At 37.0% G+C, this 27,651-nt stretch overlaps 1 protein-coding gene across 1 annotated transcript in view; it reads right to left on the reverse strand.

Moving 5' to 3' along the window:
- Positions 1 to 27,651, reverse strand: part of LOC148949021 (uncharacterized) — a 127,181-nt gene that overhangs the window by 67,855 nt on the left and 31,675 nt on the right. Inside the window, exons 3-6 of the mRNA XM_089095089.1 lie at positions 23,433 to 23,712; positions 21,762 to 21,813; positions 17,891 to 18,062; positions 7,955 to 8,119 (exon numbers count right to left, since the gene is read on the reverse strand). Coding sequence (XP_088951215.1) covers positions 7,955 to 8,119; positions 17,891 to 18,062; positions 21,762 to 21,813; positions 23,433 to 23,712 — 669 coding nt within the window. The remainder of the gene's footprint in view (positions 1 to 7,954; positions 8,120 to 17,890; positions 18,063 to 21,761; positions 21,814 to 23,432; positions 23,713 to 27,651) is intronic.

Below are 27,651 nucleotides of genomic sequence, written 5' to 3' on the forward strand. Positions count from 1 at the left end.
GGATGGCATTTGGGGGGGGGGGTGGGCCTTGGGGGCGTCAGGTGGGCCTTTGGGTGCCTGGGGGACATTTGGGGACCGGGGGGAGGGCCCTTGGGACCCCGTTGGTCCTTTGGGAGCTCGTTGGGCCTTTGGGGCACCGGGTGAGCCTTTGGTTGCCTGGGGGACCTGTGGGGCCCGGGGGAGGGCCTTGGGGCCCCCGTTGGGCCGTGGGGCGCTCGCGGGGCCTTGGGGGGGGCGGGGCAGGGCATGGGGGGGGGGGGGTGGGGCTGTGGGGCGCCGGTGGCCCTTTGGGAGCTTGGGGGGCCTTTGAGTGTCCGGGGGGGCAGTTGGGGACCTGGGGAACAGTTGGGGACCGGTGGAGGGCCTTTGGGAGCTTGGGGGGCCTTTGAGGACCGGGGGCTTCCTTCGGGGTTGGGGTAGGAGGATTGGAACCCTTTGGGGTTGGGTTAGAGGACCTCACAACACTGTTCAAATGAAACTTGTGTATTATAACGACCACACTCAAATTCTCTTCTAAAATCTCTTCAAAAATCTTCTTTTAAAATGTCTCTATCTGTTTCGCCGAAATAGTTCCATAACCTATCTAAAACGGTTTCGCCCAAATAATCCCTAAACGCAAATTCAGCGTGTTCCTTTGTTATTCGCATCTCTGCGCTAACGCATTTCAAATTAATAGGAAACCTTTTCGCGCACTAAAACAATTCATCGCTAAGATGTTTCTTGCCTAATTGTTTCCATGGCCTTTGGTTATTAATATCCTTTGGAGTTCGACCAAAAGAGTTGTCCCCGAGGCAAAGACATTAATGACTTGGATCTATTCCTGGAGAAATGTTTCTAGGCGAAAATTTTTAAAGTGTGACAGATGATGTCATTGATTGATTGATCTGTCAAGAAAGGGGAAATTAATTTGTTGTTTCTAAGGGGAATTATTGATTCACGATAGGTGAATTGAGGTCGACAGCACAGGTGTTCCACGGTCGAGGTTGGTGTTGTTGTAAGTGCACGCTCTCAGAGAATGTCAAGGTCGTTGTTGTTGTTGCTGACACACTTTGATTACGCAATCAAGTTCTCGGAAATTCACTTCCCCCTAGAGTCCTAGATCAATAACATTGTTCCCGTTAGAATTCAATGCGCATGTGCAACCTTCGCCCCGGAGTTATTACACATAGAAACATCAAATAAATCGACCTTGGAAAAAAGAGGTCATTGACCCCATTACGTAATCATTCTCCCTAGGGAGGCTATGCCCTTATTTGGAGCCCTGTCAGTATTCTATGCCCATATAAGGAGCCCTGTTCGGAGTCGGACCCCCTCCTCTACTCATAACTTACAACCCTTGCCCTGAGGGATGAGAGGATGTTGTCATCCTCAAAGACCTAATTGCCAGAACTTTCAACTACGTTGAACAAAATGGTTATCTTAAAATTTTGATTGGATGTGTTTGGGGAAAAGGTGGGCGTCAGAGTGGGGTTAGTTGCCCTTCAATCCCTTTCGACTATTATAAAGGGCACTAGCTCTTTCAATTTCCAATTGAATGAGCCCTTTTTGAAGTTTCTACAACATCGCTTACAATAAAACCTTATATGCCCCCCGGGCATAACTTACAACCCTTGCCCTGAGGACTCTGGGGGGAGGGGAGGGGTTGTCATCCTTAAAGACCTAACTTCCAAAACTTTCAACTACGTTGAATAAAATGGCTATGTAAAAATTTTGATTGGATGTGTTTAGGGGAATGGTTAGCGTGAGAGGGAGGTTACTTACCCTCCAATCTCTTTCAACTATTGAAAAGGGCGCTAGCAATCACAATTTCCAATTAAATGAGCCCCTTTTTGAAGTTTCTACGACAGCGGTTTCTATAAAAACCTTATAGCATGCCTTATAAAAACCTTATCAGCATGCCTGAGACTCTAGGCAGGCATGCCTTTCCAAAAACCAACAAGCAAGTATGTATCCAATAAGAGATTCATGCTTACTCCTGCCATTTACCCGTGGCCCAGCCATTTAAACATTTGCCTCTCAATTACTGGGACTATCCGTCTTGGCTTTTATCTGTCTACAATTAGCCATGTCTTGATGCAACCTATGCAACCTACTGGAAAATACTTGATAACTTCAATTCAAGTTTAAACTTACCTCTCATTTACATCAGAAATAAAATTACCAACACCCACCTAATCTGCAAATATATACCCTGAATTGGTATATATAGGGGTGGGGGGCTAAAATTTATTTAGCCGACAAAAATGATTATTGTATTCGTAAAGAGCATAAAAAGGCATCGAGTGGTATATTCACTTTAGTCGTAACTCAATAATATGATATGGTAAATATTTACCTTTTGGGTTAAAAGGGCACTAGCCCTTTCAATTTCCAATTGAATGAGCCCTTTTTGAAGTTTCTACAACACTGCATACTATAGAACCTTATATGCCCCCAGGGCATAACTTACAACCCTTGCCCTGAGGGCTGTGGGGGGGGGAGGGGTTGTCATCCTTAAAGATCTAAATTCCAATACTTTCAACTACGTTGAATAAAATGGCTATCTAAAAATTTTGATTGGATGTATTTAGGAGAATTGTGGGCGTGAGAGGGGGGTTAGTTACCCTCCAATCACTTTCGACTATTAAAAAGGGCACTAGCCCTTTCAATTTGCAATTGAATGAGCCACTAAAATTTTAGTTGGATGTGTTTGGGGAAAAGATGGGCATTAGAGGGGGGTTAGTTGCCCTCCAATCACTTTCGACTATTAAAAAGGCACTAGCCCTTTGAATTTCCAATTAAATGAGCCCTTTTTGAAGTTTCTACGACAACGGTTTCTATACAAACCTTATATGCCCCCACGGGCATAGCTTACAAACTTAAAGACCTAACTTCCAAAACTTTCAACTACGTTGAATAAAATGGCTATCTTAAAATTTTGATTGAATGTGTTTCGGGAAATGGTGGGATTGGAAGGGCTATTAGATACCTTCTATTCACTTCCGACTATTGAAAAGGGCACAAGCCACTCCAATTTACAATTGAATGAGCACTTTTCGAAGTTTCTACGACAACTTCTTCGACACGAAGTGCCCTGGTCTAAAAGAAAAAAAAATAATAGATAATTCATTGTGCCAACATCGTTCTTATATAACTTAAAACCCTTGACCTGAGGGGTATAACTTAAAACCGTTGACCTGAGGGTTGTGGGGGAGTATCCTCACCAAAAACATAATTTCTATCTGGAAATCAACTACGCTGAACAAAATGGCTCTGTCAAAATTTTGATCGGATGTGTTAGGGGAAATGGTTGGCTTGGGAGGGGGGTTAGTTGCCTTCAAATCATTTTTAACTATTAAAAAGGGCACAAGCCACTCCAATTTCCAATCGAATGAGCCCTTTTTCAAGTTTCTACTACAACTCCTTCCCTACGACGTGCCCTGGTATGGAAAAAAAAAAAAAAAAAAATAATACATTGTGCCAACATGTTTCTTTACTTAGGCAGCGCGATTGCGCTGCCTATGAAAAGGGGCCCAAAACAAGAGAAGTGTATTTTTAGGTTCAATTTTAATCTCATCCTAAGGACGGAGCGGTGTGGATCAATCTAATGAAGCGATACCAGCATATCCCCTTGTGCATATATAACTCAAAATTAGCCAAAGGCAAATGACAGGTTGCACTTTTTTTGGATCGTACTGAGTTAGTTTCGTTGGCACCAAGCTTTCATTTTTCATTGGGGAAGGGACATCCAAATACTTTCTTGCGTTAAATTTTTTACGGGTTCAGTCTTGTGAAGCTTGACATTTGTGCGCTTTCAGTTTGCCTGGTTCAAGTTTACCCGAGTTTAAATTTGTATCGGTTGAATTAAACTGGAGTGAACTCTTCTGAGTTTTGTCGTTGTTTTGGTTTAACTCTACTATCTGGGTATTGTGAGTGTTCAGTTTATATGAAACCTTACTAGAGTTGAAACACAATAATAAGATATACAATACAGTTGCGATGTGTGTTGTTATCCAGTAAACCACACTTTATTTGTTTTTAGGGTATTTGTTTAGTCTACAGTCTGTGGATAACATAGAGCCCAAGTCATTCAAACCAGCAGCCAAGTCATCAAACCAAATCATACAAATAAAACCAAAAGTACTATATAACTTCGTATTACAGAAAAACAATTGCAAGATGTATCCCTAGTAAGCAAACAAAACTGTAGGCAGAATTTCGTGCAGACAATCAGTCAGAATATGACTCATTTTTAACTATAATCCAATACCCAACCCCCAGAAAACGCCTCAGATCCCGCTTCAAGTCGTCAACTATGTCTACAGTCCAACTCTACATTGTTCAAATCTCCAAACTATGTATTATAAAAAAAAAAAAAAAATAGACACAAACAACACATCTAATGTCAATATTAATGGAAAACCAAACAGTTCGTGGTAAAAAACTGTAAGTAAGAAGAGACTCGGACCAATAGTAGCCGAAACTCTAAAAACCGTAATTTTAATAACAATATATACATCAAAAGAATTGGCTTTTTATTTTGATAACAAGCGTATAAAGTGGTCTTAGAAGATCGACAGACAGCTAATTTAAACGAAAATCAAAAGTTCTAGTTCCCTTTTTTAGTGACCAAAAAGATTGGAGGGTATCTAGCTCTCCTCCCACACTTATTTTCCTCCAAAGACATCCGGTCAACATTTTACGATAACATTTTTATTCAGCAGAGTCGAAAGGTCAAATAACTATGCTTTTGGTGATGACAAGACCCTCCATAGTCCCTGAAGAAAGAGCTGTAAGTTACGCAATTTGCCTATATTGTTAACTTGTATTATTTGTTATTGGGAAACGTACAGAATTTTTTTGGAGCAATTTTCTGAGGGGAGTGGGCCGCTTCCCATGGAAAAATTTTCCGTGGGGAGGAAAGTTTCCTGAGAAATTTTCCAGGAGAGTGTCACAGGAGGAGGGGGAGGGGATTTCCAAGCATGATTTGAAAGACAGTCAGAAATTCAATAAAAAAGAACAAAAAATAAAAAAGAATAAGTTTTTTTAACTAAAGTAAGGAGCAACATGAAAACTTAAGACGAACAGACATTCTTCTCTATATTATGGGTGCTGTCACGTCTTTAACCCTCGCGTTTTATGCTAAAGTTTGACTTTTTGTCCACATTCTTTAGGAAAGACTACTCAAAAAAAGATCCTTGATTGTGTAGGAGAAGTATTTTTAAAGAGCTTTAAGACTTTAGCGTAAAGAACGAGGGTTGAGGACGTAGCAGCCCCCCTAGTATAAAGAATAATTTCTGTTTGTCTCCAAATTAATGTTGCTTCTTACTTTAAATTAAAAAAACTGTTATTTTATCTTTCAGGCTTATCCCTGAACTCTTATCATGACAACATCTATGGATTTTTACCTATTTTTTTTTTTTTTTTTGGAAGTACAAACCAGTGTCCTTACTATTTATTTGGCGATCAGAGCACAACCTGATTCCAGTGAGGGACAGAAGAGAAGAAGGGAGGTCCTTAAATTTTCGTCATCCGGACATAAAACAAAAGAGGTTTTTGAATTTGACGGAAATTTGACGGAAGGCAAAAGTAGGTGTCCTACTTGTGCTTGTTGGAGGTCTTTATGTGACAGAACTTCTGCGAGGCGTGTGGAAGAAGTAGCTACCTAAATTCTTCATGTCAGAAAATATAAATAAGAATTTTTATCCATATGCTTTCAAGGTTCCTTTTATGTCCACTCTTTTACTTTCAGTATTATTTGATGTAAATATTGTTTTACTATGTTGCTGTAATTAATATTATCGGCATCTTTAAAAAGTTTTTTTTGTTTGAAATATGTCTTCACTGTGTTTCTAGTCTATTATAATTTGTGCAATTTGGCTCAATTTTTTTTTACATTTAAGATGCTGATTTGTTCTTTTCATAACCTATATTATGCCTTCCAGACATAGATAGTCCTTTTTTAGAATTAAATATTAAAGAAAATTTAGTCAAATGAAAGTAAAAAGCGATATTAAAAACTAACGAATAGAAATCATTTCTTAAATGAGGGAGACTGAGAACTCCTTAACCCACTGCTCTTTGCACTAAAGTTTTATTGTACTATGCTGAAAGCAATTATGTGTGCAAGAAAAGTACAAATGTTTTTTATTAAAGACATTTCCACTGACGATTATGTTGTTCAAAGCAAATGCACGCCCATCAGCTTTTCTATTCCTGGGATATTATGACATTAAAGTAGCTTTTATTCCATTCCAATTGCCTTTGCTTTTGATCAGTCATTCGTAAAGGATTAGGGGAAAAAATAGAATTTTAACGTAAAGAGCAAAGAATTAATGAAGGGGCAGCCCCCTCATACACGGAGTAATTTCTGTCCGTTTTAAATTTCAATGTCAAAATTTTCCATTTTTGTATCTAGGGACTTGAGACCTCGCAATTGAGTTCTCTGATACGCTGAATTTGATGGTGCAATTTTCAAAGAGACCGCTTAACCTTTGGGGACGTTCCAACCCTTTTCGAGTCCTTAACATTAAATGTCGTAATCTCGAAGATGAAGTCTTTTGAGAGTATTTCAAAATCTCACTTATGAGTATTTTGTACCTCTACAAGTAGGAAGTTAATCAAGAGTCAAAGTGTGTCAGTGGCACCTCGCTTCCCCAGTCCGCCCTACTGCTAACTTTTTAACAAAAAGGTGCGCATGTTTTGCCTTATTAGTAGGGAAATCTTCCAATGCTTTTCATTGTCTATTAGTGGAGGTCTAAAGTCGGCAATTGGCTTCTCTACTAACACCTCCCTCTCGATCTCACCGACAACTTTTAGTAAAAAGTTAGGCATGATGCATCTTGTTTGAACCGCAACCGTCAAGGGGTTTCCAGCTAGTATTATTAAGAAGCACAAAGTAGCCTATGGTCTAAGTGGTTAAATTTACTCTACGAGCAAAGGAAAGTTGCAAAATAAGGGAAAGTTAAGGAAGTTTTTCGCAGCATATACATGAGATTTTTGCTCAATGATCCCGTAGAAATTCTCATTGAAACATGCTCCCTGTGATCACTAGCACATCGCTGACGTTTATTATAGTATCGTGCTCTAAGTGCTAAAAGTACATTTTTGAGTGCATTGCAATTACTGCAGTGAAGTACTGAAGAGTAAAATGATTCTCAAAACCCAAAGATTAATTGTATTTCTGTTATTAAGTTCTTAGTATTACATTTTATTATCTGAAGCAGTTTAATGTTTGAAACCATACGGGTCCTTGCTTCTTTTATATTGTCATGTTACATTGGTGAAAGGGGGTCACTCTAAAAATAGCACTGCCCATGGAGAGAAAATTTTTGTCAAAAAGGTTAAGAGCTTTGCTACTTTTGGTTTGCCAAAAAGTTATATTTGGTCTGCCAAAATACATTTATACGCAAATTTAAAATATATGTGCTTAAATATAATATTCAAAAGTTGGATAAATTTACTTAGATATGGCATCAAGTAGCGTCTTACTGCAATCCAAGATACCTCAAATAAGCCTTTGCTGCTTAATTTGTTTTAGTATTACACAAAGAACCAAATCAATTTTTTAACAGCTATTGCATCGTCTGAGTTTAAAGTCAATGGGTTGGATAGGTCTTTACATGTCAGAGTTCTAGCCTACTACCTCCAAAAATTTTGAGTTTAAGCTAATCTCCTCTTTTCCGATGGATATGGACTTGTCTTTCTTTGAAGAGTTGCCACATGCATCCCTTACTTAGGTACTTTCTATGTTAACAAGAAATCTTGACACGATATAGTTTCATTTGCAAGGTAAATAGATAGATAGATTGAGAGAGACAGAGAAAGAGAGAGAGAGAGAGAGAGTGAGAGAGAGAGAGAGAGAGAGAGAGAGAGAGAGAGACAGAGAGAGAGAGAGAGAGAGAGAGAGAGAGAGAGAGAGAGAGAGAGAAAGAGAGAGAGAGAGAAAGTACGAGAGAAAAATATAAAAACTCACATGTCTTGAACATTGGTACATGTGATATATCATGGCTTACAAATTGTCCCCAATGCATTGTTAACATACTGATATGCTTATTCGGTACGTCAATGTCAGTAAAAAGTGTTTCACTAAGCTTTCTCGGTGAAGGCATTCCTGGTCGATACCTTGGGCTCCATATTCCTTGAAAAAAAAACAATAAAAGCAATTAAAACTAATTTAGTATCATGCATAGATGACAACATAGAATGGCTATCACCAACAACGGATTCCTTATATTTAATTTTCAAATATACGAAGGTAGGTACTTAGATTGAATATTTGTGGGTTTTACCTGCTGTAGTGGTAAATGTTTGATTTATTTGGCATATTTAAAGTTTCTTAAATACGGTGTTCCCAATATCCCGAAAGTTCCCCGAAAGAATTTGTATTCCCATATCCCTAAAATCTCCATAAAACTCAAAGATCCGGAAATAAAAGATTTCCATGAGAAATGTTCTATACTTTTGGGCATGGTTAGGAAAATTGTTCCTGTGGGCACAATCTTGACAAATAGCGCGATTCCGTTGTAGTTATTAACAACAATAGTTTTCCCGGAGTTATCTAGTGTAATTTTCTTGTTTTTGGCATGAAAATGAAAACTCTTAACAAACCAATACTTGAGTGAAATCCTAACAACGTAAGTTTTGGTAAGGTCTGTTAAATCCTTAAAAAAGATATAAAAGACGATCTAATCAGTCTTTCTTTTGGTTCCAAGACTCTAATGCTCACGGATAAAAATCTTATTTTTCTTCTGAAAGCCGATGTCTGAATTGCAGATTAGACTTCCTTTGACTTTAAAGAATTGCTTGTAAAAATTCTTTACTTTTTCTCTTACTGCTGGGCACAATTAACGACGCTACATGTGTATTTGAAGACGTCTCCATCAGGTTTTTTTTAAAATCAAACCCATCTGCTGATTTTGATTCCTTCAAGCAAAGCACAGACTAGGTATATATACAGTCATGAATTTTTTTTTCAGAAATAGGACACATCACAGCGCCACAAAGGGACAGTGGTCAAGGTACATAACTATCCATTAATCTCGCAAAAGCGTCATGCACTACTTGGCATTCAGTCAGATCAGATTAAAATAAAGTGTTGTTTTTAGAAAGCATTGTGGTTATTATTATTATTATTTATTGAAAACCCATCAATCACAAAAAATGAATAGATGGAGTAAAGGGAAAAGAAAAGAAACAAAACAAAAGCTAACGAACAAGAAACCACTGACATAGACCAACAACAAAACAGAACACTATTGAATTAGAGCATTATTGAATTAAAACAGGGTCCCAATCATTCTGTGGATCCAATTTTCTGTTATGTTTGGCAATTAATTTAAGGATTGCAAGATTAAGATCCGCAAGTTTGAATTTTCTGATTAAAGGAGAATTTCGATGCCAAGGAGGCAACTGAAGCAAACCGAAAGAAAATGGACAGGACTTTCAGACAATCAGTTCTAGTAAACAGCTTCCAAAATGGGGCAATGTAAAAAACTTGAGGGAAAGCTACGGCATTGAGAAGGCTAGCTAATAGTAAGCGGTAGAATCGAAGTTTTACTGAAACAATTTGTGCATAAGAAACAGATATACGTCGTGTGAGATGGTCTAGGAGCAGGGATTGGGTGTGGCGTAGCGAGGAACCAATGGGAAGACCTAGATAAACGAGGTGGTCAACGGCTCTAACCATGGTATCCCCTAGCGCTATAAGGGACAGTGGCTTACCTTTCGAGTTAAAAAGCACTATTTCAGACTGTTCAGGATTGAAACAAAGACCAAGTTTAAGATACTCCTGTTTAAGTGTGACAAAGTTTTCATTCATTCTTTGGAGGGTACGGCTGAGATTCAAAATATCATCTGCATAACACACTAGAGACAGATTCAGAAAAGATAGAATCAGAGATGTGGGGCACTGGTCTTGAGCATCCAAAACACAATTATTGAAAAGATTGGGAAATGATACGGCTCTTTGGCGTGCACCTTTTAAGATTGGAATGAATTTCCTACGGGCAACAGGGGGCATATTTTTATCCGGAGGTAGTTTTAAACGAACACAAAGTCAAGAGTATTTATCTCGAAGACAGTGAATCACCGAGAAATTCATTCCACGTTTGACCGCTTTAAGGATTATAACTGGGTGGATAAGGGAATCAAAGACGCGTCTGATATCGTAAATAGCGAGAACAAGACATTCTCCTGAAGATTCGACATCAATTAGTGCATTAGCTACAACTGTAAGAACATCAGCACAACCTATTCCCCGCTTGAACCCGAACTGGTGAGGTGAGGTGTAACACATCTTTTCAAGTTCAGATCGGAAAAGAAACTCGAAGGCCTTGCAAAAGGAGGTCGCCACCGTAAAAGGTCAGAATGATGAATATTTTGGATTCACTTTTCCTTTTTTGGGAATTGGGATAAGGTCTCCAATGCAGAAAGAAGAGGGTACGATTCGCTGTGTAAAAATTGGCACAAAACACTTGGCACTAAAAGTGCCATGTGTTGGATTAATGCCTCCCCACCAAATTTTAAATGTATTTTGGACTGGTAGCAAAGAAATGACCGAACTCAGGTTCATAGAATATTTCAAGGTGCTGATCAAGAGCAGCAAATACGGATTCATAGTAGGTATACCATTCCTCATCAGAAATGTCAGCCGCAGATAAAAATAGTGGAGACCTATCTTTGCGAGAAATAATTCTAAAAAGAAGATTTTTATTATTCTTAGCACGTGCCAATTTGGCATTTACTAGGTTTCTACGATGAAGAGTGAGAGCCTTGGAAAAACTTCTCTTTGTAAAAAGACTAACAAGATTCACAGCACCAGTCAATGGACGGTCACAATCCTTCCAAACATTGAACCAAAATTTTGCTTCAAGGCAAGAAGCTACGAGATCAGGGTTCGAAGACCAGCTTTGAATAATACTCTTATGGAGTTTCCGAAGCGGTACAGATTGGTTTTTCGCAAAACAAAGAGCATGGCTGATGTCGACTACATACATATCCAGGCAAAGTCTCACTTCATTTTTGGCAATTTGGTTGACCTTTGCAAAAGGTGGAAAGGAGCCCCTATTTTACTCAGAATATAACCTGTACAAGAAGCATGTAAATCCGAATTGATTCTAACCCAATCACGACGAGTTTTTATTCTAGGAGGAGTCACATAATTATTCTGTTCTTTGAAATCATGGAGTTACAAAGAAGATGTAATAGGGAGATGGTCAGATTGTTGATAGTCAATAATAACCTTCACCAGTTCAGCAAAAATATTGTGGGACACAGCAATATGATCTAGAGTAGAATTTCGAGCAGAATTGTGTACATACTATTCAACGCCGTCGTCTCTCCTGCCATCTGGTATATATCACCCTTGTGGGAAATGTTGTCCCTCACCGAGCGTTGAAAAATACGAACCACGTACTACAGATTTGCAAAATTTTTGCTGGGACTTCCACTGAGATTTTCTAACACGGAGATCTCATCCATATATGGAATCCTTGATCCATCAACCAAGGTGATTGATCTAGAACGGAGAGCCTCAAGACGATCCCTCAGTAAACTCTACGACTCACCGCTGACTCAACTGTTTCTGTGAATGAATTACCTGTATTTAATTTTTAGTGTTGAACATGTTTTTCTTCTTTTTTTGTTTCATTCTGTGCTCCGCTTTTTTTTCTCCATTTCTCCATTATAAGCGGGCATAAATAAATATATATATATACGTAAAATCGCTATCTTTCGTCAGAACGCTAAAATAATCGCCAAACATACTCATTATCATTGATGTACGAGCTGATTGATGAATCCCAAATTCTGAGAGGTCGCAATTAAAATCGCCAGAAATTATGCAGGGCAAGCCTATTCACTTAACTTTACCCAAACATGAACCAAGCTTTTGTACAGAAAGGGCGAATAATTTATCAGATTGATCATTAGCATAATTTATTGGCAAATACGTATTAATGAAGATCCAACTCTCAACCCTAATTGTAAGACAACAATCACCCGTGTCAAATAAACTAGAGCGGACATCTGAAAGTACGAATAATGCTAGACCTCCCATTGGTCTGGTTTTAGATTGCAAAGTTACGTCTGCATTTTAGTATTCAACTGCTATTTTTACTATTAAAACAATTTTCACACCATCAGTCATCGATATTTTCAGAAAATTTCAAACTGGGTTTAAAAATAGCTTCTCGCTCATATTGCAGAAACAAAATTTCTCACTACATGCTGTAGATATCCAAGGCCATCTATTTTAATAGATAAAGTAGACTGGGCTATTTACTTCAAGATACTCTAGTATTTGGAGATAGAGCTAGTCTAGTATTTGGTAGCTAACTTGAACTTTAACATAGAATTCAGAGCAAGGGCTGTCAGTGTAGGTATTAATTAACTTAAACAAAGTCTTTTATCTTTGCAAAAACAGCTGCACAATTAAACTTATTACAATAATTATTCAGTCTATATTAGTGAATAATGATAGCACTGTAGTTAGTGGATAATCTTAGCTATAATTCAACCGCAAAGTATGACCAGGCATCGCTAAAATTTTTTCGTTGCGCACGCGGGAAGGTGGAGCCCAAAAGATATATAGGGGACATGCTGTGTCCCAGAAATCTTCAATGGAGAAGGTAGGAACGGTCATTACTATATAGATACCTAGACTGTGAAGCAAAGGCTCAACAAATAAATTGAAACTAGTCAAACCAGGCAATTGACTTACGGAATATTGGGCATCTGTACCGGCAGCGTCATATGTGTCATAAAAACAAAGCAAAACAAAAGAAAGAATCTTTGATAACGGGCCGTGTTTGTAGAGGCAAAACACTTCATAGGTGGTAAGGAAACAGACCTTGATAGGGGGAAAAATTATTCCCTTTCTTACCAAAGACAAATTACCATATCTCATGTTTGCTTAATGTTATAAATTAGGCATCAAGATGGTATTAAATTTCTAAGGTACAAGCACGTTTTAAAAGATGTTTTCTATTTAAATATTTGAAGAGAAAACACTTCGTGAAACACTTGAAAATTTATTTTCAACCTTTGAAACTTTATTTTCATTGTGCTACACTTTGAAAATATCAGACGGCCTGTTTGATTAGGTATGATAATGCATTTTCACTTCTAATAATAAACATAATAAAAAAGGACTTATTATGAATTATATCCTATTTTTTTGCCTTTTAAGAAGTATATCTATTTCATAGAAGTATGGGTTACAGGATATGATTAACGAAAAAATGTTTCAGTACCTCTAGTTAAAGAAAATATCAACATAGTTTAGTAAACAATACAACAAATTGATGCAGGTTTCTTCAAATACTTATAGTAATTTCTTCAGATTTCCCTCAAAAAAGATTTTGAAAAAAGATTTTAAACACCTTATTTTTTCTCTACTGAAAAGTTATGAACATTGAGATATACTCTCTTGTTTGAGGAATAAGAAATATTTTTTTCGTGGATTCTGAACATGAGAACCCAATAGGCCGTTGCAAACTACCATGTCTCCAGTCAGAGATAAACAGATGTTCAGTCTTTAAGAGGTCTTGTGTAGTAAAACTTTAGGATTTCCCCTAGTAAAGGGGAGGTGTAAATATAATAGGTGCAGTAAATGTTTAGGCCGCCATTTACAATTATCAATTTCCCAAGCACTTATTGAGGAGTTAACCCCTGAACCCCTTGTCTAACAGGAAGACCAGCAACTTCATTTGGGATATAATTTCTACTACTGACAGACCTGCCGGGTACAAAAAATTAGGGAGCCTTCCACTGCCTCCCACAAAAGTTTAAACCAGTCCAGACCACCAAAAGGCTACATTATGATACTAGCTATTGCGCTCCACTGAGTTTGATTAAGATCTGACGAATACTTCTGAAAAACGTCTTGAACGGATAAGAATGAAGTCCCTCCACATGGAATTCAAATCTTTCCCTGTTTTGAAAAATTTTAGAAATAGCAGATCGAATTTAATTTCCAAATAAGTTCCGTTGGAATCCGATAAATTGTTCTGGTTACTGTTCTGAAAATAAGTATAAAGAGACCCGTTTCCCTCCTCTTAGAGTTTGAATTGTGCTCTGATTTCCAAAAGGCATGACTGGAACATCTTCTTCAGATTTATAGGACTGGTCTGTACCTACAAAGGAATATGCAGGACGATAACTCTTACTTCCCACTGAGTTTCTTTGAGATCCACCAATACTTTTTGGCGAATGACCTCAAGAAAAGAATCCAAGGACCTCTTGACATGAAAGAGGCTGAGTCAGATATAGATCCAAAAGACGGAACTATGTTTTTAATTCCTACAAATTTTGATCGAGATTCAACACCATTATTTGTAGTTGTCGTTATTACACGAATGTATTTGGTAGATGTTGTTATGACCCCCAAAAATCATAACTATTGCACTTAATCCATATTTTACTTCCAACCAATTTTGGCAGAAATTCAAGGCCCCATTCTTCCGTGTGTCCTGAATGAGAGATTTTTTAACCACCATACCTTTTCCTTCCGTATAAAAATTAGATTTTTGCCTGATCCCTAAGAAGTATAGCTTTTATATTAGTTCATACTTCCCACCACGTTTCTCTAAATTCATCAACACCTACTAATAATTTGTACTAATGAAAAACTTGCAAAAGGCATAACTAAATCCTTGGTATTGCTTTCCACCAAGATCGGTCGTAAACCCGCAACCAACTCTGGTGGATATCGAAATGACCAGAATTAGAAACTCTAGAGGTTAGAATGGTTATGAACCCTGCAAAAGTGAAACTAGGGCACTTGCTATCCTTTCCTTTCAAGTTTGGTTGATATCTGATAACCACTTCTGCTAGTTCTAAATATAGCAAGAATTTAAAGGGATCTCTGCCATTCTCCTCTCCATAAAATTAGGGTTATATACTAGTCCTAAATAGCACACACAAAATAGCAGAACTTATTTCCATCAATTTTAGTCATTATCTGTCTACCCCCTCTGGTAAATATTCTGAGTAAAAGAATTCAATAAGCATCCCCCCAGGAACAGGCTTGATTTGGTAGACACTTCCTAAAACCATACTACTTACTTACTCTTAATTTCTACTAAGCTTGGTCAATATTCGACAATTTTTTCTGGAAGATCTTGTGATGACGAGGATTTTGGAACCCCTTCCCAAAAATTTGACGCTAGGTACAATTTCCAATTTTACAATTTCTAAAGTTAGCAACAGAACATTAAAAAACACCTAATTACCGGGAATAATTGTGTTCGCGAGATATCAAGGACCAGGTGAAAACACCATGTCAGCCACGACAAAATACTTGTGTGGAACAACTAGACCTTGCATCCACTATGAGACGAAGAAAATGGTGATACCTTCGATACATCCTACATGAGCCAGATGATAGACTTCCGAAAATATACCTTTAATAGTAGCCGGGAGGCACCAGTCACCGAGAAAAATCAAAGAAACCACTTTGTAGGATATAGGAACTGACAGAAGTCCCATTCCTGAGTGGGAGGACGTGTGCACAACTGCTCATCATAGAGAATATTGGAGGCTTTTCACTGACGTCCTGTGTGCTGGAAAGATCATGTCAGCAACAGCAAACTACTCGCACGGACCAACCAAATATTGCCTCCGCTGTGAGACGAAGAAGATGGTGATGCCTTCGGCATATCCTACACGAGCTAAGTGATAGACTTCTGAAAATGTTCTCTCGCTTTAAGCCGGGAAGCAACCATCACCAAGAAAAACCAAGGACAGGCTTTGTAGGACACACGGACATGACTAGACAGCCCTCAATAAGATTCTCATTCTTGAGTTGGAGGACGTGTATGCAGTGGCTCACCTTGAAAGATATTGTAGGCTTTTAACTGACGCCCTGTGTGCCTCTGGAGGCTCCAGACGAAGCTATGGTAGAAGGTTAGCTTAGGGGTGCCTCTTCTCCACAAAGAGCTTATCAGGCTCACACTCACCCACAAAGATTGCACCGAGCTCAAAGCCTGAACTCCCAGAAACAAACTTTCCCCCAAAAAAGGTAGGATCGGAAATTGAGTTTCTAACCACTAGGAGTCTTACTTTTACTTTCCACCGAGTATACCTCAGGTATGGGAATCTCTTCTGTATGCATTCGTGAACAAAATTTAGGGATTCTAGTGGCTCAGAGGTCGTGTTTAGCTCTGATTCCACAAGGGTGTAGTAAGAACAAAGGTTCTTACTTCCCACGAATTTGAATTTCAGGTCAGCTTTCCCTTCTGGAAAATATCCTGATGACAATAATTCAGAAATCCGTCCCCACACCTTCATCAGAATTTTGGATTGTGTCTCGACAGTCTAAAGGCACAACTAGAACAGTCGATAAAAGCTTCAGAAAAATCGATGAAAATAAATTTTTTTATGAAAAGTCGGATTGATATTGCTAGGTTGATTTCTCCAGAATGTTTCCCTAAAAATCTAGAAAATGTCTAAAATCTCAGAGTCCTCAGTCTTAGACCTCACGAACCGAGGATCAAACCATCCCAAGGATAAATGGTCTTTGACGGCGAAAAAAGTCCCCTTTGACTTGCTACTTAGAATTGGTCCCACCAAACCCTATTAGCTAAAAAAACTGAGGGTTTCAGAAGTCACAAGCCTATTCATATATGAAGGGACAGGCAGTTAGATGGGCCGGGGTCTGAATCCCTTCCCAACTGGGTTCTTGTGTTACGGAATACTACAGGACACAAAATTAATCGTACCCCTCAGGACATTCCAAGTGTGGCCACCCCTCCGAACCAAATATCTGGTTACACCCCTGAATGTTTAAATCATATTAACGCTTAAAATTACTCACTATAATAATAAGGTACTTGTGTATTATACGCCACTCACTCAAGTTTACGCTGTATAAGATCCGAGAACAAACCGGTTAGTTCGTTGGTTTCTTTCAGCTTAGCGTGAATCAAGACAAAAACAAGGGAGAGCATAGATGGGAAATATATAATTTGGGCTATATATTTGCACATTGGGGGGGGGGAGTATTTGGACATTTGGAAGTTAGAAAACAATTCTTACTTCATAATATTCAGAATAATTGTACCTAACACATTTTGCATGCAGACCCGCTATACTCCCCCCCCTAATAGGAAAATATATAGCCCAAATCTGTTTCTAAGTAACGAAGAAACCGGTTTGTTCTCGAGTTTTACACAGCGTAAACTTGGGTGAGTGGTGTATAATACACCAGTACCAATAATAATAATGCACCGATAAATATATCAACATCAATCCACCCCCAGAATATTTTCAGAATTATCCTCCATCTTGGGACTAAATTTCTGCTTACGCCTTTTCCAACACACAAGTATGGATAAAATGGAGGACTAAAATTACTCACCATCCTAATATTCTGAGGGTAAAAGTCTTTCGAAAGTTGTCAGCGATTTTCCACATTTATGCAATTCTTTTTGTTGCAAGATATCAACTACATTCTCCCCCCCCCCCAGAAAAGACTTGGTGTCAACTTCGTATACTCTTGGCTGAATTTCTGGTTATGCCCCTGGATGCATGTATAGATCAAACTAATAATGCAAATTTCTCACCAAAATAATAATCTGGTGGTAGATCATAATAATTTGGTATATTTTAATCATAATAATCTAACACTTCGCGCCTCAAAAGGTTTGGTGCTACCTTTCCCCCCATCCTCTGGACCAAATTTCAGGTTATGCCCCTGGATGCATGTATAGATCAAACTAATAATGCAAATTTCTCACCAAAATAATAATCTGGTGGGAGATCATAATAATTTGGTATATTTTAATCATAATATTCAATACTCCGCGCCTAAAAACATTTGGTGCTACCTTTCCCCCCATCCTCTGGACAAAATTTTTGGTCATGCCCCTGGATGCATGTACATACCGAAATAACATTTCAAATTACTCACCATCGTAATAATCTGGTGGTAGAAGTCTTTCCAAAGGTGTCAGAGCCTTTCCCCATTTAGGATATTCTTTGTTGTTACAAGAACCGTCGTATGATCGATATGGAAAGCTATAGTCGATACACTGCACTGGCCGTAAGTCACAGCTCTCTGCTAATTGAGTGTTTTGATACGTCTATCTGTTGAGTTGCCGTTCCGGCTAAATGTGCTGGGAGATATAATCTAGAATTCATTATTTTTAAACAATTAGTTCGAAAACATTGTTTGATAAAGAATATTAATTCTCATTTTCCATTCAATCTGTTATTTGGCTGCTGCCAAGAACTCCATAGTCGATTCAAATATCTAACTCTTTGCTAGGTTTTTTCCTTCATACGAGGAGTGACGTGCGAGTTTTTTCCTTTATTCCTTTTTCCACGTATATCCTCATCGTCTTTCCCAGAAAAATGTACCAACAAATCTTTTCCCTCGTTACTAGGAAAAAGCTCCATGAGGATAAGGAGGATAATACTGTCAAAATTCTGGGAGGGAGGGGCGAAGTTGGATCAGATTTTCCCAAATCAAGTGAAATTGAGCAGCTTTATTACACTAAATATGTTTTAAGACGCTAAATTTTATCTGGCAGGGGGCTAACATCAAGCCAGGGGAGAGGGATAAACTGGGGTTGGAAAACTGCAGTTGCCCCCCTCGTTCAATATCAAATTGCTCCCCTGGTAAGCAAATAATCCCTTGATCCTTTCCTTTCTTTATTTCTGCCTACCTTCTTTTTTAACAATTGCATTGTCTCTCATTAATTTAAGTAATAAATTTCAGCTTTTCTTATATTTTTTTTTAATAGTTTGTGTTCAAACCATTTTTTTTATGACTTTGCTTATGCTCTTCGGCGTTGCGGTGATTAGTTACTTTTGTGCTGACATGGAAAATAAACCTTAAGACAGCTTTAACTGTTTTAACTGTAAATAAACTTAAACAGCTTTAAACAGCTAAAACTGCTTAAATCTTCAAACGGTTGCAAAAGGTCTTTCCCCGCATCCTTTTCAGAACTTCGTTTTTCACTTCCTTCAATAATATTCTTATTTGAAATTTTTTTCAAGTGGCCTCTTCCCCAACCCCTTTGATTGTCGTGGACGTTTCTTAGTAACCTTTCATTTAATTACAAATGATTATTCAATGCTAAGTCAACTTTTACAGTGCGCTATAACTTTTTACTCTTTTTTTTATAAGAAACATCCAAGGACTTTACATCGTGTTAAATTGATAATACGGAAGACAAAGAAGAAAAAGATAAGAAGAAGAAGAAGAAGAAGGAAGAAGAAGAGGAAGGAAAAGATAGTAGGGAAAAGGTAGCTTGTGGAAAAGGTAAAGACACTTTATTAACACGATAACTTCAGAAATACAACTTTGCCACAGGTCGTCAGTTTTCCAGCTGCGCAATTACACTTTTAGATCCTGAAGTATTTTGCATGGGTCGTACAGCCTCGTAATTTTAAGTTAAATAAACCATATGTGTCAATGAGGGGACATACAGAAGATACTAAGCAAGACTAAAAATACACTTTATTTAATATAGAAAAAGTAGAATTATTCAGCAGGCCTAAATCACAAGAAATTACTAAATATAAAGTGTGGAACAGTGCTCCACCATCATAGCAAAAAAATTAACGAAGAGAAAACGAGGAAAATTACAGCAGGTAGAAAAAAAAGAAGAAAACTGGGCAAATATTTTGGTCGAGAACACGGCTCAACTGTCCTCAGTGCAAAAATTGGGAATAAAAATACTGATAGAAGTCCAAACTTCATTTCTACTACAATATCAAAAGAATCTCTCAGATAGAAAATTACAACATTACGCTTTGAAATATGAAGGACCAGATCAACCATCTGATAATCCTCTGGAAATTTCTAAAAGTATTTTTTAAACTCGGGAACGGTTATTCTTATATTAATTGAGTCATTGGTGAAGCTCAAAATGATTATTTAATGGCAGCGGCATCCCCAAAAATTCATAAGCTGGAATTCTTCTTTATGTATTTGCTCAAAAGCTATTTTAGTCAGATGTTTCATTGATTTCTGTAAAGAATCTTTAGAGGGGAAATACTATTTATATGAACCAGACATTCCATGCTGATAAGCTCTTTCACAGTTTTGAATTCGACTAAGTGCTCGATGCATCGTATGCGATCGGAGTGTGATATGTAATCCCGGTGATTTACTACGATTTAACTATGTTTTGAGATGGCTGTCACTGGTTTTCTTAGCTGTTGCCGTTTTCCTTTTTCCTAGTTCAAAAACATAATTGTTTAGGTTGGTTGAAAGGTCAGGCTGATACAAAAATATCTTAATCAGGAGCAACCAGTGTTTGAGAATACTTTTCAAAATAATTGATTATAAGACAAGATTAGATATATTTTCGAACAAAAAAGAAAGTCACTCTAAAAATGCAACGCACTGATTTCCTCAAAGGCCCCATTGGCTGTAAAGAAGAATAAGATATAGGCAAGGTTTGCTGAAACTAATCCCGAGCTTTTGACCCGGATCAGGAAAGAATCGACTATTTAATTTGTTCAATCACTCTGCCAAACTTCCGCACCTGTAAGTTGTGATGCAAGCGAAAAAATATGCTTGAGCCTACTTGGATCTCAAAGGGTTCGATAAATGACACACTTGGATCTTTTTGGTCTCTTGCGCATAACTACAAAACCTTTAGAATGTCCGTAACATGATCCAAATCCTTTGAAGAAATTCAAAGTCTTTCATCAGATCTAAAATTTTCTTATAAGCTTCGCAATGTATTTTTTCTCCTTATTTAAAATTTCAGAAAAAATGAGCTCAAATTTTTTTTTTGAAAACAGATCTAACCTCACCCATATCCTCATCAAACGAGATACAAGGCTCAAAATCAAAATCTATACATTTTCCTTACTACCACCCATTTTGTGGTCAATATTACTAATCAATATCCGTAATCAAATTTTCAAATTCAAATCGGTAAAATTGTAATCGGTTTATACAGAAATTACTCGACACGACATCTCTTTGACATTGATCTGTAATCTAGTAAGTAGCGCTAACTATGAAAAAATTTGATTATTTTATGAAAGAAAAATTCCACGCTGGTAGCGAATTCACACTGCAAAAGAGTCTACTCTGTAAATTCCAAATCTGAGTACCTCCTTTTTGTCAAAAACAACTTGATTCAAATATTTTTGATTCATTAAGAATTTTCCATAGCTCAGTTTATACGCAATGATACAGTATAAATAAATACACAGTTCTAAATTTGGAACATTAATGTGTACTATCATTCAGTGTATTATATACTTACTGAAAATGTCTACCTTCATGGTGATTATTGAAGGAGGTTATTGGGAAGTAAAAATATACTAAGAACTTAAAATAGTAACTTAGGTTTGGTGAATAAGTTTTTATAACTTCTTTTACTAGCTAAAATCTTTTTGATTTTGAAATCATATAGATTGGTTACTTCGATATTATCTTATTGTATATTGGTCACTTTTGAATGTGCCCTGATTATGGAGAGGATATTTTTCCAAAAAGCTGATCAGCTTTGTTAGTTTTAATTTGCATAAAGTTATGAGATAAAATCAATATAAAATAAATTATACTGTCACTAGACCCAAAGTGCCTTCATTGGACCTTCAAAAACCGTTTTTTCTTTGTCAAAGGAATGTCGGTAAAAACTAAACCATTTCTTCGGTAGATAGGCCGGGGCTTGTCTGATCTAAGGTCGGGGCAGCAGCTTGTTAATCTTAGCACTGAAGATACATAAAGTTGTCTAAAATCAAGAATGCCAATTGCTAATTAAAAACAGCCGAAGAAAACTGACAACGTAGCCTAGATGACCAGACATTACCTCCGAAGAATACAGGGTACCGACAGGATTATCACTTACTAAAACCATCACGCTAATAAGAAATAAATGAATTATACAGATGTAATAAAAAGTAGGGATAAATCTCCTTTTACATAAGAACCTCCATTCCCCATAACTATCAAAATGAAAAATATCAATACTGAATGTCAGGGCCGAGTCAAGGGGTGGGAGCTAGGGGGTTGATTCCCCCTCCCCCCAAAAAAAAATCTGCTCGACTCATAAAAATGTACCGAAAATGGATATAAAAAAAGTTTTGGATACGTTTATTAAAGTTTACTTTTTGTAGCCCCCCCCCAGGATATGAACAAAATTCCAGGATATGACCTTGCTAAACATATATTTGCCTAAAAAGTATAGCCTACATGTAATACCTACTACAAAATATACAGGCATGTACACAGTATATTTTGTATACAGTGTAAAATTTATAACCCCTGTGGTAGGGCAGTGGACTGATACTCTCCTTGGTATAGCTGTGCCCGGGGTTCGATTTCCGCTTCCACACGTTTGGGTGACAGGTTTGCTACCTGTCCCTGTGAGGACAATACCCTGCAACCGAAACGTCGATTTGAAATCCTATGCGCCATCACTAGTTCTGAAGTAAATTTAGCCAAATCTTTTTACAGAAAGTATACCACACGTATAGGGGGTGGTACGATCTTCTAATTTATTTTGTTTGTTGGTTTTCCCAATTTTCTGAAATTAGAACGCTGCGACCCAAATTTCAGATGCCTTTGAACCCCAAAATTAGTAAGCTGTTACACTGATTTTAGATCCCAAGGAGCACTGGTCTAGGTGCCATAGGCCCAATTTTAGTGAGAACCCAGGAAATAATTTTTAAACATTTAAGATGGGGAAAGAATACTTTGATATCATAATCTCCTCTTCCGAACTGTTTCTAGGATAAAAATGATATTACAAATTTTGAAAAAAAAAACAACCAACAAACCTTTAGAGATCTTAGGAACAAATAATGCAGAAGAAAACAGATTTAACCTACCAATAAACATTGGTAAACAATGTTTATTTAACCTTGTATAAATGTTGTGTAGTTTGTGGGAGTCGCTGTATACCTCTGTCATGCAAAATATCACATGACGCGTTTTGAATTATCGCTGCTGATCTATAATCAGGCCTTATCTTAATAAGAATCTTCGTGGAAAATTGCTTGATTTCCCTAGTAGGAAAAGAGCAAAGACAAAATGTATATATGATACAAATGTCCAACTGAGCAATTTTGGTAGCCGATAAATTTGGGGTTTGTACTCGTCTGTCTTTATTTTCATCCCAAAATGTTTTTGTGAATGTTACCTGTTAAAAACAAGCCTATGCAGACCATTTGATCTTCTATAAATAAATTACATGGAATTAAAGTAACTTATGATGTAAATATAAGTTCTTCTGTGAATACTTATGATTTTTATTTCCATGATGAATTAATGTAATAAACCAGAACTAAACGATTAAATAAATTAATCTTCTAATATACATGGAAACTTAGTCTTCTAGCATTTAGTACTTTCATTACAAATAGGTTCAATGAGTGATTAGTGTCCAACCCATTTTTTAACATTCATAAGATATGCCAGTTGAAGGTCTGTCTTATATACTTTTTGTATGTGGATTAGAGCATTAAATAAATTATTTTACCTGTCTGCGACTGCCCTAGTAACTTCCGCTAATTTGATAGCTTTGTATCCTAGGTTAACCGACTCTTCTTTCGGCTTCAGATTTACCGAATGAGCATATGTGGTTGACATCTGCCCTGAATGAGCTCTACGGGAAGGAAAATATCCCGTGGCTTCCCTTTTGACCAAGCTTTCAATGATTTGTATCCCATGCTGAGCGATTTTTTGAAGCTCTGCTGGAGGCATTGATGTAGGAAGGGCTACAGACTTGCTGACTTGAGGGAAGCGACTAACTCCAAGCCCTAAAATAAATGAGCTTTCAATAAAATTAAACTAATTTTACAAGTTATTCTAAAACAGAAGCGTCTGAGAACGTTGAATTTGAAATTTAGTGACAAGTTTATTCTTTCATTTTTTGCTAGCCTTGGAAAAAATGATGCAAGATTGGTTATAGTCTCGTTAATTCAAAAGAAGGGTAGTACTTGATATACATTATGGCTGAGCGTCAAGAATGCCTAAGCACATGATAAATAAATTGAAATACTTAAATACTTTCTTTAAGTAGGTTAGAAATACGTTATTTATACTTAAACTATTCTAGCCACTGCGGCAGTTGCCGTGTTAAAAAAATTTAGGGTCAAAGGCTCATTTGACCCAAGATTTCGTTTCAAATTAGGTTTGGGGCAACAAAAAAGGCCCAAGAAAATAGTTAGCGTAAAAAAAGAGAAGCCAACTCCCTAAATCAAATGATCAAGTACCTTCGAGTCAGCCTCTACGGGTTTTTAAACATAAAGAATTGGAAGACAACATGTGCTTATTACCTGTATCAAATTTCTGCAAGTTTTTTTTTTCTTTCTTCTTTTTTTTTTACAAAATTCAGCGAGAGTCTCGGGAAAGAATTTCCCAGGGAAAGAATAGAGACCATTCGTGGATTTCTGTCGTTCTTGGCCTTTGGGTTCAAAAACACTTACATTGCCTGTTTTCAAATACTGCAAATTTAGCAGTAAGTTCTTGTTCTGGTCAACGCTCTCAGTTATCTTTCTTCACCCGCTACTCACAATTATGAAAACTCCGGTCCACCAGTAAAATCATTTTCTTTTAATGTATACAACGCTAACAAAATATTACCTTTTTGACTTACTTATTACCTTCTATTCATTACCAATGTATTTATGAAGCCTCTGTTTACAAACGGGTAATTTCTATTTTTGACACCCCATCCCCGGGCTTTCCAGGAAGTGGATTATTTTTCTCAATAAGAATTTTCTTTTTATAATAAGATATATACTTGCTTTTACCTGAACACAACAGGACGAACAAGGACGGCTATAGAGAAGAGCATGGGCTGTCAGTCATCTTACTGCCTAGGAAACCAAAATACAGGAAGAGTCCAAAACTATGCAGCACTAAGGAACATTTTTGCACTTTTCGGATAAAAACTTTCCTAAAAATTTTCACTCCCCCCTGAATAAATTTTGCTTTTTTGACTCCTACTTTATCGTTACCTCTTCCCCCGAAAATGTATATAATCACCTTTTATACCAATTAAAAAAGAAATTGCAAAAAATTTAGGCCATCTAAACAAAAGTGTGATTATTCCATTTCTGTATAGACTAAGACACATATATATATATATATAATAAAAATATATATATATATATATATATATATATATATATATATATATATATATATATATATATATATATATATATATATATATATATATATATATATATATATATGTGTGTGTGTGTAACAGTGAATGTCCTACATTTGGTTAATGTCTACATTCACTAGTGAATGTCCAAAAATTCCTTTTTCTCTGCTTGGATTCAATCAGCTTTGCGAGTCAGCTTTTTCAGTCTTATGCAAGGTATGATGGTAAAAGTTAAAGTTAGAATAGGTGAGATTATGTTAGTTTAGGTAAGGTTTGGCTAGATTAGGTTAGGTTAGGCTAAATTTGGTTCTAAATATAAACCATAGATTAAAAATGAAACCTAAGCTAACCCAAAGTAGCCTAGCCAAACCAAACCTAATTTGACCTGACCTGTCATCATCAAACCTTCCGCCAGAGGCAACGCTATAGCATTGCCTATACTAAAGGTCATACGGCTCCAATGTTTTATTATTATTTATTATTTTTTCCCAGAGGCACTTCATATGGAAGGGGATGTCGCATAAGCTTCGGAGGGCGCTCCTTTCAATTGGAAATCGGACGGTCTAGTGCCCCTTTTAAGAGTCAAAACTGATCAGAGGGCATCTAGCCCCTCCGCGGCCTTTATCCCCAAACCCGTCCAATAAAAAATTTAAGATAGCAATTTTGTTGAAAATAGTTCAAAGGTCAGAAAAAAACCTCCAGTGTCAACAAAACCCCCAGGTTCAGGGGGCAGGCATTATAAGTTATGCTCTGGGGGCACATATGGTTCTTATGAAAGGGATGCTCGTATAGGCTTCGGAGACGGCTCATTTAATTGGAAATTGAAAGTTATAGTTAAATTTTTAAGAGTCAAAAGAGATCCGAGGGCAACTAGCCCCCGCCTTAGACCTTTAAGTTATGCCGCGGTGGCGTATGAGGTTTTTATGGAAGAGGTGGTCATATAAACTTTGGAGGGGACTCAAATGACTAGGAATTGAAAGTTTTAATTCAGCTTTTAAAAGTCAAAAGAGATTTGGTGGCAACTAGTCCCCCTCCCTCCCAGCCTTCTTTTCCCAAATGAGTCCAATCGAAGTATTTTTATAGCTATTTTTGTTCAAAATAAACCAAAGATAATATAACAAAAACTCCAGGGACAAAAACAATCCCTCCCCCAGAATCCAGGGCTAAGTGTTGTAAAATGTGCCCTGGGAGCATATAAGGCTCTTATGGAAGGGATGTTCGTATAAAATTTGGAGGGGGCTTCAAATGTATCCAATAATAATTTTTAGATAGCTATTTTGTTCAAAATAGTTTAAAGATCAAATAATAAAAACTTTGTGTCGACACATCCCATCAGAACCCAGATGCAAGTGTTGTAAGCCATGACCCGAGGGTGTATAAGGTTTTATGAAAGAGTTGGACGTACAAACTTCAGAGATGGCTCATTTGATTGGAAATTGAAAGTTCTAGTTACATTTTTAAGAAGCATCAAATGTGATCGGAAGACATCTACCTCCCCCATACATCGGATAAAAATTTTCTAATAAAAATTTTGAAATAAAAATTTTGAAATACATCTGATAAAAATTTTGAAATAGCCATTTTCCTGAAAATAGTCCAAAGTTCAAATTACTATAAATTAAGGCTTGAGAAATCCTCCTTAGCACCCGGGACAAGAATTGTAACTTATGTAAGATGTAAGCTCTTAAGAATCAAAAGTGATAAAAAAGTAACAAGCCCCCACTCTCCCACATAACTCAGGGGCTGAGAAATTTTCCGTAGCCTCCGGGGCAAGGATTGTAACTTATGTGAGTTGCCAATTATTTGCATATAAGGTTCTGTGGAAGGGGTGGTAGTGTTAACTTTGGAGGGAGCACGTTCAATTGGAAATTGAAACTTCTAGCTCTTTTTTAATAGTCAAAAGTGATCAATGGCCAACTAGCCCACGCCCCACTTTCCCAAAGGGCATCTGGCCAAAATTTCGAGATACTATTTTGTTCAAATTAGTTAAAAGGCAAAATAACTATTCTTCCAGCGTTGACCCTCCCCACCATCCCCAGGGATATGGCTCCAACCTACGGAACTTAATTTTTGTTACTTTGATGCTTTGCTTACTTTGATAATTGGATTTAGTGATTAACGTCATGACTTCGATCTACGGTATAAGGGTTGTAAGTTGTGTAAGTTGCTTATTGTTTCTTTGATACTGTGTTTAATTTGATACTTTCTTAACTTTGATTTTTCTTTATTTTGATACATTGGTAATTTGACATTACTAATATGATACTAGTTTTGATACTTTGATGAAAGTTTGATGTTAAAAAAAACTTTTTTTGAAATAAGAAATTTTTCAAAAACTCAAAACTTTCTGCAATCAAAAACCGAAATATAATTAATTAAAAATAAAAACTTTCTGAAAGCTTTTCTTCCCCATTATTTCCGAAAGAATTGGAGTTATGTACTTCTAATGAATGGTGTCTTTACTACAAACAAGAGTTTGACTACTCCCCGTTTCCCTAACGGTAAAAGTATTATTTTCTTACTTTAATAACCAATTCTCTTACTTATAATTATCATTCTCTTACTTAAGTGGCTACAAAGT

The sequence above is a fragment of the Artemia sp. Qi Xiang Cuo genome, chromosome 9, assembly GCF_049724085.1.
Source record: "Artemia sp. Qi Xiang Cuo chromosome 9, ASM4972408v1, whole genome shotgun sequence".
NCBI classification, from domain to species: Eukaryota; Metazoa; Arthropoda; class Branchiopoda; order Anostraca; family Artemiidae; genus Artemia; species Artemia sp. Qi Xiang Cuo.